This window comes from Stenella coeruleoalba (assembly GCF_951394435.1).
Source record: "Stenella coeruleoalba genome assembly, chromosome: 10".
NCBI classification, from domain to species: domain Eukaryota; kingdom Metazoa; phylum Chordata; class Mammalia; order Artiodactyla; family Delphinidae; genus Stenella; species Stenella coeruleoalba.
Window position 1 is genome coordinate 22813486 of NC_137156.1, and position 13748 is coordinate 22827233.

A 13748-nucleotide genomic window follows, 5' to 3' on the forward strand; every position below is an offset into this window, starting at 1 on the left:
TCAATTTGTCTAATACACTTTGTTTTTAATAAAGAAGGAATCTCCTCTGACTAGTCCGAGAGGAGCATCCTCTAGTGATAGAAGGACTACAACTACTTAACCATGTCTTGATTAGCCTGGAGAACTTAAAAAAAAAAAAAAAGACTGATAAGTAAAATACAGATATTCTACATTTGTAGAAAATAAAAATTCATTGAAATGGGGAAACCTCCCAGTACCAACTACACTTGGGCCACAAAGCCATGAATTATCCCATTGTCTATCAGAGGAGACCCTTTTGAGGAATCTGCACTTCTGTACATACACTATACTTGCAGCAATTTCAGGAGACTTATTATTTATGGTCCTGAGTCTTGGAGTAAAATCCTCTGGATTAGCCACTACTAATCACATACTATCTGGCTGCTTGCATTGCACTAGGCTTCTGAATACCAGAATCCTTCAATTCAGAGTGTCCTTTGCTTCCAAGTTTTTGGCTCTTTTCATTTTTTCATTCATTTGCTCAGTCATTCATTTTAAAAATAAATTTTTGTGTCTACGAGGTGCCAGGCATGGGGATGCTGCAGTAAACCCAACCAACACAGTTTGTCCTCATGGTGCTTCCAGTCTAGTGGATGCTTCAACTGCCCTTTCTCAAACCAGCCCTAGACTAAAAAAAAAATTTAATTAAAAAAAAGAGAGAATTAAAAAAACAGGGAGTTCCTTGGTGGTCTAGGGGTTTGGATTTGGCGATTTCACCGCAGTGGCCCAGGTTCAATCCCTGGTCGAGGAACTGAGATGCTGCAAGCCGTGAGGCGCAGCCAAAAACAAACAAACAAACAGACAAACAAACAACAACAACAAAAATCCAGTCCTTCACCTGCTAGTCCTTTGAGAAACCAGTGCCAGGCTCTCCCAGAGCCCTTTCTACAAGTCATTGCTGAGTTCCTGGTTCACCTTCGTCATTTTCCCCTCCCACAGCCATGGCTGCTTCCTCTTCATGGCTAAGAAGAAGATGGGAGGGAGAGGCCTGGAATGAGGAGCCCAGAGCCCACTCCACCCCCAACATGCACTTTTTCTAAAGAAGAAGCAGCAGGAGAGTCGGAGAGAGCTCCACTTTATTATGGAAAGTTAAAAAAAGACAAACAAAACCAAAAAAACCAGGCAATGGAGAAGGAAGGAGAATTGGGGGAAGAAAGTTGAGGCGCCTCATTACTCACCCCACACCCTCGCAATTCAGTTCAATTGTGAACCACTAGGAGGAACAGAATTAAATAACTAGAGGGGGATACAGAGTTAAGGTTCCCAGCCTTCCCTCTTGGGGAAAACTGAGACAGTAATACTGAGCAAAGGTGGAGGAAGCCATACCCCCAGGTCACCCCAATGAGGTGACTTCAGGGGACAGGGGAGAGGATTCTTTGTGGACACACAAGTAGACGTGGCTTGTAAACCCGGGACTTTGGCAGGTGGGGCTGGGAACTGGGGGATTTTGTAAACCAGGCTGTGGTCAAGAGAGGAGGCAGGCGCTGTAAACAAAGGGGCAGTGACCTAAGGAACAGGAGGGAGAGGTGCCTGTAAATGCAGTGGGGGCCAGGTCTCCCAGGGACATGGGTACTTAAATCCCGAGAGCCTCAGGGGGCGGGTGGGGAGTCAAGGAAGGCTGTGGGGAGAGTTACCCTGCCCATGGAGATGGAGAGGGTGCTCCATCCGTACCCCCCCACTGCGCCCCGTGAGTTCTGTGCTCCTCCCCAGGACTTGATGGGGATCTTGGATCACCTAGGATGCACCAGCATGTCTGATGAGGGTGGAAACTGTGCGGTTGCCTCCGCCCCCAGAAACAGGATGAGGAAAGCAAGTTGGAAGATGTGGGTTGCCCTTCCCTGCCAGGCTCATGTTCAAGGTCTGTCTGCTCTGAATCTTCTGGGCTCCAGGATCTTTAGTTCTGGGAAGGAGGGAGGTATATCCCAGTGTCGGAAGAGGGTCACCTCCGGCAAGACTCATCTGTGGGAGAGGAGGCAATAAGGATAGAGAATGAGTGAGGGTCTCTGCTTCCCGCCTTCCCGACCCAATGCCCACACTGAAGGCCAGTTGGCATGTAGGAAATCTTATAATATCTTCCACATCCTGAGTGCCTGTTACTACTAGTAACAGCCATCACTCATTTAGCATGGATTCTGTGCCAGCCATTCTCATAACTCGTTTAATCTCACAATAACCCCCAGGAGAGGTTAAGTAATTTGATGTCCAGCCGTAGTTCCTAGGTGTTCTACAAAAATTACTTAACCCTCCCAACAATTCCAAGAGGTAGTTATTATTAACCCCATTTCACAATAATAAACTGAGGCCAGAGGTCAGGTGATTTCCCTGAGGTCACACCACAATTAAGAGACAAGATGGAATTCAAACTCAGGCCTGTCTGATCCAAACGCTGTGTTTTTAACCACACTAGAGCGCTCAGAAAGAGGCCTGGTTTTGAAATATGGAGACCTCACGTGCACTTCGCTTCCCAAGACCTCCGTTTTCCCATCTGTGAAAGGAGCAGTTGGGCTAGAGGCCCTGCCAAGACCCTTCCAAGCGCCAACATTAAATCCTCCCCCTCCCTCCTGGATCGCAGCGCCCACTCCGAACACCAGGGGGCGCCGTCGGGCCGGCGGAGCCCGCGCTCACCCACTATCAGGGCCTTGGTGCGCAGCCCGCCCTGGAGCTCTGGCTGCAGCAGTAGCAGTTCTTCCTCATCCTCTTCGTCGTCGGGTTGGGCCGCTGGGGGACTGGAGGCACTGGGGGCCTCAGGTTCGGGGCCCAGCTCCTCCAGCACCGAACTCTCGGAGGGGTATTGGTACGTGGTCTCCAGGGCTGTCTCGCTGAAGGAGATCTTGAGCTGAGGGTGGGAGAGAAAGGGGGGAGGAGGCGAGGTCAGCAGGGGGAAGACGGCAGGGTAACAGGTGCAGGATGGAGAGTGGGGACTGGATTTGGGCACTCGCTGATTTTGTCCTCCCCAGCCACTCTGGAAGCCAGTTGTCCTTTCAGTACTCTCTCTCCAGTCCCAGATTTTCCCTCTTCAATCATATCATTTCAGAAACATTGACTGACCTGAGCTTTGGCGGGGGCCCAGGTGGCAGAAGTGAGTAACGGAGGACCAAGTGGGTTAGCGTGTGGGAGGCAGAAGGGTAAAAACAAATTAAAAACATGGAGATAAGTCCTGTGATCAGAACTGAGTCTTTGGGCACCCTGGGAGCAATCAGGACAGCTACCCAGAGGAGGTGAGATTTGAAAAGAGCTGGAAAGAGCTGGCTGGGAGGGATCCCCACCAAAAGCAAAGACAGGCACAATGGTTTCCATAGCCTTGGCCCCTTGATGTTGGGGGAAACCCAGGACCCTGGTCACCAGCCCCTTTCACCCCCCTCACTCCCCTCCTCCAGCTGGAGTGGACCCACAGGAAAGGGTCTTGGGTCTGAGAGGGGAGCGGAGACCAACAGAAAAGCCCAGAGGAGAAGAGACTCTCCCCAAAACACAGGGAGAAGATGAGCCTGAGTGCCTGAAAGGTGCAGCTGGGGGAGGTGACAGGGGCAGAGAGGAAAGTCCGGGCAAACATGGCATGGGGGTGGAGAGTGCACCAGAAGGGACGTGCAGAGACAGAGGCAAATGACCAGAAGGGATCTGGACGGGGCAGAAAATCCTTCCTAAGCATACTGTCTCAAGAGCAGGCGAGCCCCAGCTGCTCTCACTACCTTTTTACCCTTCCCCTTTGCCCTCCTAAGAAGCTCAGGGGGAAGGGGCAGGGTGGGATTAACTCTGGGAGCCAAAGCGATTAAGGAGACAAACAGGAGGATTCCATGTGAACTGCTCAGAAAGGTCCAGATGATCTCCCCAGGCCTCCTCTGGCGTCTGTTTGAGAAACTCGGGGCTGCAGCCCAGCACCCCTGAGTCTCTGCAGGGACTGGGGTATGAGGAGAGAAACCAGGCTGGTGGCTGCACAGGTGGTTGCTAACACCTGGGTCCCTGAGGGAAGCTAGAACTCAGAGACTGTGTGTGTCACTCCCTGGGTCCAAACCTGGCATTGGCCCCTACCTCACTGGGAGCAAAAGCCAGAGACTGGCCAAGGCCTACAGGGGGCTGCCAGTGTGCCTCTCCCCACTCCTCTCCAGCATCCTCCTCCACTCCAGCCACATTGGCTGTGATCTCCTCCAGCCCCACCAGGGGCACTCTTACCTCAGGGCCTTTGCACTGGCTGTTCCCTCTGCCTGGAACACTCTTCCCCCAAATGTAGCCATGGTTCCCTCTCTCTGCATCATGCTATTATAAAGTTGTCATATTTGCTCCTCCTACCTCCTGGCCCTCTGGGTTCCACTTGTCCCTGTTCTAATGTTTTCCCATAATCACTTACCACCTTCTAACCTAACCTACCAGAGAATTTACTTATTTGTTTACTTATTTGTGTCTGCTGTCAACAGAAACGTGGAAGTTGCCACAATGGGTAAGGAAGGCTTCATCCAGACCTCAGATGTGGTCCCAACAGAGGACCAACACTGGGGGAATACTGGGGGCGGGGTCAGTCCAGTCTGTACACAGTCAACCCCCAGTCTGTGTCTGTGGAACAGCTGGCTGGTAGAATCAAGTGACAGGAACCAGACCCCTTATATCCCAGTTTCTCAAAAGGAACTAATTCTATTGCTGACAGATTTACCCAAACTTCTGGGAACCCATTTCGGTTTTCTTTTCATATCACCTTTTGAGATAACAAGCTGCGTAGTTTATTATCTGCTCTGGAAAAGGATCCATTTTATTTGCTCTCCCTCCACGTTTGTCTCTCTCCCCCCACCCTGCTTCCCTCCTCACCACCCGCCCCAGCTTCTGACTGGGCTTCTCAGGAATGCACAGCCTGCATGGGGCGTGTGGGGTGGGGGGTACGGAGGGGGTGACTCACTCCTCTCATCAGCTATATAAGGTCACAAGGGGGCTGGAGAGGGGAGGGGCTGGTCTCCCTGCCAGAGGGGCCTCTGGGGAAGGGCACCAGCCACAGCCCAACCCCTGGGCTCCAGTGGCAGGGCTGGGATTTCTCTCCCAGTGGCAGGGATACATTTGATGGAATTAGCCTGCAAAACAGGAGTTATTTAGGGAAGGGGTGGAGTGTTGGGTGGCAGGGTCCTCATATTCCTCATCTGGCAGCTGGGGACAGGACATGCCTGTCCCTGATGAGCAGGGTGCTGGGCAAGTGGAGCAGGCCTGAGGGAGGGCCGAGGGGAAGGTGTCTGGGCCTAGAGAACTCTGTGCTGCTTCTTCCCCACCCCCACCCCCACCCGGAGCGGCTGCTTCCTTATTCTCTCACCACATCCTGAGCACAGTTCTGGCAGGCCCGTGGCCCTGCATTTGCCACTCAGCCCCACCAGCCTTCCGGCCGCCCCCCCACCAGGCTTCCTGTTTGGGCGATCTGCTTCCGGCTCCCCTGCTCCCTGACCTAGGTATGGTCACCCTCACAGGTCCTGCCCTGCGCTCAGACAGTCCCTGGGCTTTGGGCCCCCAAATTCACGCCTTCCCCTCTTTGTTCCTACCCAGAGGCACAAGCCAACCTCTACAGCAGGAAGTGACTTCTCTGAACACCTCACCCTGGTCGTTCCTCATCTACTTCCTTGCGTCTGCCCAGCCTGAAGGAGAAGGGGCTGGTAGCAGTCCAAGAGCTCAGGACAGACTCAGGGACCATAGCTCAGGGATGGGAGCTTAAGCTTCATGTGAAGATGAACTGGTGTCTCAAGTGACCCTGAGCTTTGGTCCCTGTGCTTTCCCACTGATACTGAGGACACAAAAAACAAGTCTGAGGATGTCACACATGAGATGAGAACTGGAGACTAGGAAGGTCTTCCCAGTCTCTGGAGAGATGTTAGATGCAGAGACCTCTCTTTCCTTAGAGTTTTTCAAGCTGGAAGCTGGTGTGTGGAGAAGGACGTGGGCCAGGGCCAGGGGGAGAAGTCTGCTTGGCTGACAGCTTGGCTGTTGCCAACTTCCCTGCGCTGCCTTCGTCTGCTGGCCTCGGCCCCCACCCCGCCCCCACCCCACCCCGTCCTTAACTCCCATTGTACTCCCTGCTCTCAGCACAGTGCCTCCAAATTCACTTCTCTTTCTTTCTACCCCAAGAGGAGGGAGAGGCCGGGATGGCAGGAAGAGAGGGGAAAATCAACTGCTGAGCCAGTTCTGGGGACGGAGGGGAAGCCCAGGGAGGAAGGACAGGGAGGGAGTGGCGAGGGGGTATTTTGGAAGAGGAGAAGGCTTTTCTTGTCCCAAGAGAGAAGGGAGTACTGTCTGAAGCAGCGGCCCAGCTGGGGGTGTGCAACCTCGAGGTCACCCACTTCAAATGGCCTCTGTGTGCGTCTCTCCCATGGGGCAGACTCGGGGTTCGAAAGCCTTCTCTGCTCCTTGGCCGGCCCTGTTCCACTCCCCTCCCCCTGCTGTCCTGCGGTGTCCCTCCTCCGCACCCCTCGTCCTCGGGTCTGTGAGACCCTCCTCCGCTCACTTCTCCCTACAAGCCCAAAGCCACCCCTCCACCTCCCCAGGCTTCCCGCCCCGACATCCTCCCCGCTGGAAGGCTGGAAGTGCTTTTGCCCTGCGGACCCTGCCCTCACAGGCTCCAGGCTGTGGCCTCAGCTCAGGTCTCCCACCAGACGGCCTGGGTTGGGTCACAGAGTCAGCAATGGAAAGAACTGGGGGGCTGGGGGCTCAGAGCCTGAGGGAACGGAGGGTGAGCAGCCTGGGCACAGCCTGAGAGTGACACACCCAGGACAGCGCTTGCCTGCGGGGCAGCCTCCTTGGGCTGGGAAGTGAATGGAAAAGAAGGGCTACGAGGAAGGGTGTGTGCGCAGGGGAGGAAGAGTGGTGGCAGGAATCAACAAGAACGCATAGACCGAGACAAGAATACAGGCGTATGAGACAGAGACAGGAGCCCACAGAGAGCTGACAGTGGGCTTCTGAGGAGTCTGACTTGGCTGCTCCCTACCTGTTTGTGGTGCCTTTCAGGGGACCCCTTGACAAGGCAGCTGCGGTCGAGGCGGAGGTAGCCCCCCAGAACCAAGATCTCCTCGGCAGTTGGGTACCGCTTCTTCCCAGCCCCAGCGACTGCAGCGTCAGCTGTGGCTGGGCTGGCCGGAGTGGCAGGGGCTGCAGGGGGCACGGACCGCCGGGGGTTGACTGTGAAGGTGTGTCCGCTGCGGCGGGGGGCCCCCACCCCTGGCCCTGCCTTCACCCCATAGAACAGCCGGCTCATGAGGGGATCCCCAGGGGACTGGGGGGCAGGTGGGGCTGGGGGTGGGGGAGACAGAGGGGCTGCTGGTGGGGGCCGGAGTTCCCCTGCTTCCTCTTCCTGCTGTCTAGAGCCTCCAGTCCCAGCGTCCTCTGGTGAGAGGGGGGAGGGCACAGAGCAGCGGTTCTGCAGGGCGCTCAGAGGCCTGCCCTGGGCCCCTGCCTCCTCCTTCTCAGCTTCCCCTTCTCCAGCCTCTGCAGCGAGAGGACTCAGGTGCTTCTCGGCAGACTCTGGAGGGTCTGGTTTCTGAGTTTGAGTCTCTGTGTCCCTGGGTGTCCAATCTCGAACCTTCCCAGAGTTCAGGGTCCATTTCCACCCTTCTGTCAGCCTCAAGCCCCTCTCGCCATCCTCCGCAGGGGTGGGCCTCTGTTCTGCTGCCTCCACTCCTCCAGAACTGCTGTCTGGAGCCTCCCTTGTCAGGGTCTCTGACAACGCTGTCATCTCTTCTGGGACCATCCTTGGACTTGGCCTCTCTTCTTGTCTCCCACATTCCTCTGAGCAGTCTTTTCTTTCTTCTCCTGAGCTCAGCCTCCACTCTGATGCCTCCGGTTGTACCCAACTCTGTTCCTGAGACTCTCTGGAGTCAGGCGTCCATTTATGGGCCTCTGTCAGGCCCAACTTCTGGTTGTCAGACTCCACCGGGCTCAGTCTATTTTCCATCACCTCTTTTCTCCTGGGGCTTTGTTCTTGAGGCTCTGCCAGTCTCAGACTCCGCTCTGGAGTTTCCCCAGGGCTCAGCCTCCATTTCCTCACCTCTGACAGTCTGGAGCTCCTGTCTCCAGCCTCTCCTGGGCTCTGCCTCCAGTCTCGAGCCTCCAAAGGCCTGGGGCTCGACTCTCGAGCTCCCCCTATCCCCAGCCTCCTCTCTCTGGCTTCCCTGGGACTGAGCCGCTCTTCTCTTGACTCTCTTCCCTTGGGGCTCTGATCCCGCATCTCCCCAGGGCTGAGTCTCCGCTCCCAGGCCTCTAAAGACCCAGGCCGTCTCTCTGCAAGTAGCTCTTCACTCCGCTGCTGCTGCTGCTGCTGCTGGCGCTCTTGCCGAATAAATCGGTTCTGGTGCACTGGCCCAATGGCCTCCAGGAGGACAGCAGACTCGTCTGGGTCTGGAGGTCCAGCCTCCGTAGTCCCAGGCGCAGGGCTAGGCTCCCCGGGAGACAGACCAAGCTTGGCCCGGCGGCGCTCCAGAAGCCCCCGCTTCCAGGCTGGCATCTGGGACAGCCGCTCCTGCTCTGCCTTCTCCCGGCCACGAACGGCTGCCTCCTCCTGCCGGCGCCGGGCTAGCAGCTGTAGCTTCCAGTCCGGGATGGTGGCCATGGTCCCCTTGGGGAGGGTGGGGAACGCTGGGGGCAGAGAACAGGAAGGAGAGGCTCCAGAGAGGCCCAGAGGGTGAGAATGGGGGTGGGAGGGGAGGTAGTGGAGCGGAGAGGTGGGACACAGAGGAGGGCAGAGGAGCTGAGGGTGAGGACAGAGGGAAAGAGCGGGGAGCAGAGAAAGGGGAAAAGCTGAGAAAGTGAAGGGGAAACTAATAGCCAAGTCGATGGCGGTCGGGGGATGGGTTGAGAGGAAGAGTGGAGATTCAGGGCAAAGAGGCAGGAGTCAGATTTGTCAGTACAGGTTATTGGGTATCAGAGACAGTCCCCAGAATGTGAGAAGAGAGAAAAACGAGAGAAGTTGGCGCGAGGGCGAAGAGAGAAAGGAGAGGCTGGACGTGAGGGGGACAGGATCCAGGCGAGGTTGCCTCACCGCTACCCCAGGAGCGGTGAGAGTGGGAAGAGAGGTCAGGGAATCCCGCCGGAGAGGGGGCACTGGGACCTGAGGGGGTGTCGGGGAGGTGGGAGGGCGGAGAGTGGAGAGGTCTAAGGGAGAAGGGGAAGTCAGGGGGCAGAGGGGCGAGGGGGTTCCGCGGCTGCAGCCCGGCGCGTCTCAGCGTGGGCCCAGGAGGTCCGGGCTCCCCTTCCAGCTCTGCTCGGGCCACGCCTCTCCGGCCCCCCAGCCCCCACCCCTCCGCCCCGCACTCCGCCCCGAGGCGGGTCAGGGGAAATACCCTCCCCCGGGGACTTTCGGAACCCGGGTGTCGGACCTGCCAGCACGTTCCCAGAACCCTGGCGTCCACCCCCACCCTAACGCGGTCCCGGCACCACCGCCTGCCTCCCCCACCGGCGGTGCCCCGGGACCCAGGCGTGCGGAGCACCGGCCCCACACCTCTTTTTTCCGGAGCCTGCCAGTCCTGTGCCCGGGTCTTGGCTCTCACGGAACCCCGACATAGCCGGCCATCCCCACCCGGCTCTGACCGCACAGACAGGCAATCTCGGCACAAAGAGGAGACAGCCCAAGGTTCGGGCCGGGGACGGGAGCGGGGACGGGAGAGGAGACACCCCCTCCCCAAGGCTGAAGCCCCTCAGTCAACTCACACGCCGCGGGGCTCCCAGGGGAGGGGGTGCGAAGGAGCCTGACGTCCGGAGAGAGGAGGAAAGAGGAAGAGGAGGAGAGAGGGATCGAGGGAGATCCGGAGACAGGAGGGAGGGGAGGAGGGAGGGAGAGGAGGACGGAAAGAGGGAGCCAAGGAGGAGGGACGGAGACAGAGACCAGGGGACCGGGCGGGGGGAGACGGCCGCTTTGTCTGAGGACAATGGGGAGAGGGAAGGGGGCGCGGGGCGGAGCCGGGCGAGGGGGCGGAGCCTCGCTCCCTCCGACCCCGCGTGGGACTCGGCTCCGGGTCTCCTCTCTTCCCGCCGCCAGCCCTGGCTCTCCGACGTCTGTCCCCAGGGCTTCTCACCCGGCTCCCGGATAACCCAGGTGTCCAGACCTCCGCCCCCAGCTCGCCAACCCAGGGCGGCGGCCCGTGACTCAGGCCCCTCGAGGGACTTGAGGAGGAAGCGGCAGCTGCTCCGAGCCGGGCCCGCCCTTCCCATCTCCTGCCGCTCCTCCCCACGCATTTGCCTTCCCGGGCCAGCCTTTGTTACCGTGGGGGCCGGGGCGGCCGCCGGGCTGCGGGGGACCCGTAGGGAGGGGGCGGCAGCAGGAGCGGCGCTCGGAAGCCAACGGTTTTGGAAGCTAGCTCCCTTACCCGAGCCGCTGCCCCACTCTTCCGCTTCAACCTATCTGCCGAGGGTCCCCAGGTCTGCAGCGAGGAAATTGGGGGATTTGGAGGAAGGGAGACCGGGTGCTCCGGGAAGGGGGGTGGGGCGGTCCGCGGGGAGTGGCCGCCACCCAGCGGTCATCAGAGGGCGCGGCCGATGCCCAGACTCGAGTCTGGCTCGCCTGTCCTTCCCAGAGGCAGCCCTGCAGCTTGAGAGACACTGACAGACTGCATGCTACACGTAGAAAAACCAGGCTGAATTTTATTTTCCTGTAGCGCGAGTTACTCGGGAGAGCAGGGAGCCCTTAGTCACCCGAATTAAGAGCAGAAATATCTGCTCAACTAGGTTCATGAGTCTGGAGCCCAGGGGCAGGGCCTAGGGAGCTGGAAAGGCCAGACAGTGGGGCTGGGCTGCAGCTGCAAGTGGAGCCTGATGGGGCAGCCACTATCGTCAAACTTGCGGACCTTGGTCCAGCTCCTAGGAGGGGAGCTAGACGTGGAGAAGAGGATCCTTGAGGCGCAGAGGCCAGAAATAGGACCAGGGGAGTGGTCAGGCCAGACCCTTCTCCTTGTGAGGAGGTTGTTAATGGAGGGTCAAGCCCTAAACTCTGAGGAGACAGATAAGTTCCCCACTCCCTCTTCCTGGCTGGTGAGAAGCGGCCCTTGGAGTCCAATGGCTGAAACTCAGAATTTAAGATATGGAGCTGGACCCAAGGAGTGGAGGCTCAAGCAAGGGAAGGGACAGCTCCTTCAGTCCATGAATTTGGGCCTCTGGTCTGAAGCAGCCAAGGCCTGGATGTTAAGGGGATTTGGAATTGGAGGGGAAAAGGAAGTACAGGGCTTGGAACGAGGGTTAGCCCCTCACTCGGCCTCCCCGTCCTGGGGCCGGGAGAGCAGGTGGAGTTTTCTTTGCAGCTGGGCCCGGAGGTAGCGGAGATCTTGCTGGTCAAGTCCGTGAGCCAGGCCCAGGTAGAGGGTAAGGAAGAGAGCAAGGAGGAGGCGGTCAGTGCCCAGGGTGGGCACCACCCATAGCACAGTCAGCAGCTCCACACACACTGGGTGGCGCAGGTGGGAGAAGAGTCTCAGAGCCCGGGGAGACTTCAGGGCCAGAGGCTCGCCCAGCCCCAGCACATGGTAGTACACCTAAGAGAGGGAGAATGGCTTAGAAATGGAGTCAAGCCCTTGTCGCAACTTAGCTGCCTCTTTCCTCCCCTTCCAGGCACCCTCCTTCTATAACGCAGGCCCAGGAACCACCCTTCTGAGACTGGGGTCCCTGACCCTCATCTCTGGTCCATGAAACTTCCGCAGGCCCAGGAAGCCCATGGTTTCTGGCCTTTGAGGGAGGGCTAAGGGGAGACTATCTTACAAGAAAGGGAGGTGAGGGAGTCAAAAGCAAGAGGCAGGTGGAAGAGTAGGGGAGGAGGAGGGACATCCTTGGAGGGGAAAGAGGTATTCTAGAAAGGATCAGAGGTTTTGGGTAGGGATCTGGGAGCCTCACCTGTTTGAGGCCCATGAGCTCTGCGTAGTCAAAGACGAGAAGGATGCTGAAGATGAGGAGCCAGGAAATGACGTGGAGCACAAAGCAGAGGAGGGGCACCCAAGTGGCCCATGGCTCGGCCCGAGCCTCCCACAACACGGGGCCCCTGGGCACGGGCTCCCAGTACCGCATCACCAGCTGAAGGAGGATGAGGGACTGGGTATCCCAGCAGCCCACCCTTGAAAGACCTAGACCCAGAGGCTGCCCCCATCCCAGGCTGGCCAGCTGCTCTCCCCGCCTCTACCATGAGCATGTTCAACATGTGGAGGGTGCTGGGTGGGGTCCCAAGTATGTAAGAATGACTTGTCTCTACTCTGAGGACTTAACGAATGGATGAGAGTCACCAGATAGGTACACAAAGTAGCCTAGGCCAAGCACCCACTGAGAAACAGATGAGTACTAACTGGGAAGCTTTCTCTTGTGACCTAGGGAAGTGCTTTTGAAGAAAGGATAGGACTGAAGAGGAGTTAACAAGGGAATCTCAAGCAGGACAACGTGAACAAAGTTGCAACGGTGAGAATGCACATATCATTCTCGGGGAATGACAAGCAGTACACCATTCTTGATAAAAAGTAGGATATGTGCTGTGGAGGAATGGGAGCTGAGATTACAGTCCTGAACACCCTTAGTTCTCCTCCTAAACCCATGTTTTATCAGAAGCCTAAGGTCCTTGCCTCTCCAGTCGACGGAATCCTTCCCACAGACTGTTTCCCTTGAGGACTCAGCTGCCAGGGCTTCATACCTGCAAGGCCAGGGCAGTGCATGCCACGTACAGAGACCTCTGAAGGACCCCGAAGTACCGGGACATCCATGACTTCACTGTCTCAGTTGCCATGAGGCTGTGCTGCCCCACAAATAGTAGCAGGAGCCCCAGATCCCAAGCCAGGGGGACAAGAATGCTTTGGTCCTGCAGGGCAGCCAGCCATCCCTGGCGGGCATCTAGTGGGAGTTGGAGAAAGGGACAAAAGATCAAGAAGACTGTGGGAAAAACTCCCTACTCTTATCTCTTCTTGGGACCCCAGGCCATGTCCCTTAATGCTTTCAAGAGCCTTAATGCTTCCTCTCTAAGCTTTGCCCACCTCACTTTTCTATTCCCTGTTTCTTCCCTCTTCCTCAGGCCTCCTTCAGAGCTGGGGAAGAGGATTCATGCTGGTCAGTCACGAAAGGCATGGCTGGAGTGCCCTTCTTGTTTCGGTTCTCCAAATGCTCCCTCTTTATAACACTCTCCATAGTCCTCTTTACTAAGCCTTTCCTTAGAATACTCTGCTTATCGCCCTCTCTCCCCCTCAGTCCTCACTCTCCCGCCTCTCCAAACCGCTAATCCCTGAGTTGCTAATTTAGCCCTTGGTGTCCCCTGCAGCGTCTCGGCGGCTTTCACGGTTCTAGTTCCCTCTCCTGGACTTCCCCTGTCATTTGTCTCCAAGCCCCGCCCCCGCTCCCTCTGCTCCGGCTCCACCTTCCTACCCCAGAGCTCATCCTCGGTCCCTCCCGCTCACCCGGACCACCAGACTCCGAGATTCCTCCAAGAAGTGGCCGAAGGGAGGTAAAGCGCACGAACTCCACTCCAGTGCCAAAGGCCAGGATGAAAGAGGCGAGGGCAGCAGGGACGAGGAGCAGTGCAGGGGCCATGGCGAGAAATGGAGGGGTGGGGAAAGGGGCGGTTTTGGGATTCCCGCGGCCGCAGGCTCCGCCCCGACCCCGCCTCCCGCCTGGGACCCTGCCCAGGAGGGCGGGGCTCCCGCGCACCGACGCCCAGGCTTCCGGCCGGCGCGCGCGGCTCTCTCTCACAGAGCTTCAGGGCTGATCCTTAAGTGCCTTTCCCCGGTCTGCGATCTCCGCGTCACAGAAGGGAATGTTAGAATCCC

The 13748-nt window shown here is 57.6% G+C and overlaps 2 protein-coding genes across 3 annotated transcripts; both read right to left on the reverse strand.

Annotated features, from left to right (window-relative positions):
• Nucleotides 1–1080: 1080 nt before the first annotated feature.
• PPP1R18 (protein phosphatase 1 regulatory subunit 18) lies at nt 1081–9546 on the reverse strand. The gene is made up of 4 exons (XM_079933384.1): nt 9470–9546; nt 6965–8607; nt 2647–2857; nt 1081–1980 (listed from the first exon to the last, which is right to left on the reverse strand). Exons 2-4 carry the CDS (start codon nt 8579–8581, stop codon nt 1961–1963), a joined length of 1848 nt encoding a protein of 615 aa, XP_079789510.1. The 5' UTR covers nt 8582–8607; nt 9470–9546; the 3' UTR covers nt 1081–1960.
• Nucleotides 9547–10568: 1022 nt separating this feature from the next.
• Nucleotides 10569–13589, reverse strand: NRM (nurim). Of its 2 annotated transcripts, XM_079933385.1 has the most exons (4): nt 13380–13589; nt 12626–12822; nt 11845–12021; nt 10575–11489 (listed from the first exon to the last, which is right to left on the reverse strand). In XM_079933385.1, the coding sequence occupies exons 1-4, from the start codon at nt 13510–13512 to the stop codon at nt 11208–11210; spliced, it is 789 nt and encodes a 262-aa protein (XP_079789511.1). In that variant the 5' UTR covers nt 13513–13589; the 3' UTR covers nt 10575–11207. The 2 variants fall into 2 exon arrangements, with proteins under 2 accessions (XP_079789512.1, XP_079789511.1); XM_079933386.1 differs by lacking the exon at nt 11845–12021 and having other exon boundaries at nt 10569–11489.
• Nucleotides 13590–13748: the final 159 nt, after the last annotated feature.

Excerpts from the sequence above, each read along its gene's own strand:
- PPP1R18 (XM_079933384.1), bottom strand. The coding sequence starts at position 8,581 with ATGGCCACCATCCCGGACTGGAAGCTACAGCTGCTAGCCCGGCGCCGG. Across the intron at positions 2,858-6,964 it reads CTGAAAGGCACCACAAACAG|CTCAAGATCTCCTTCAGCGA; the intron begins GTAGGGAGCAGC and ends TCCCACCCTCAG. Across the intron at positions 1,981-2,646 it reads CACCAAGGCCCTGATAGTGG|ATGAGTCTTGCCGGAGGTGA; the intron begins GTGAGCGCGGGC and ends CCTCTCCCACAG.
- NRM (XM_079933385.1), bottom strand. The coding sequence starts at position 13,512 with ATGGCCCCTGCACTGCTCCTCGTCCCTGCTGCCCTCGCCTCTTTCATC. Across the intron at positions 12,823-13,379 it reads CTCGGAGTCTGGTGGTCCGG|ATGCCCGCCAGGGATGGCTG; the intron begins GTGAGCGGGAGG and ends AACTCCCACTAG. Across the intron at positions 11,490-11,844 it reads AGCTCATGGGCCTCAAACAG|GTGTACTACCATGTGCTGGG; the intron begins GTGAGGCTCCCA and ends TCCCTCTCTTAG.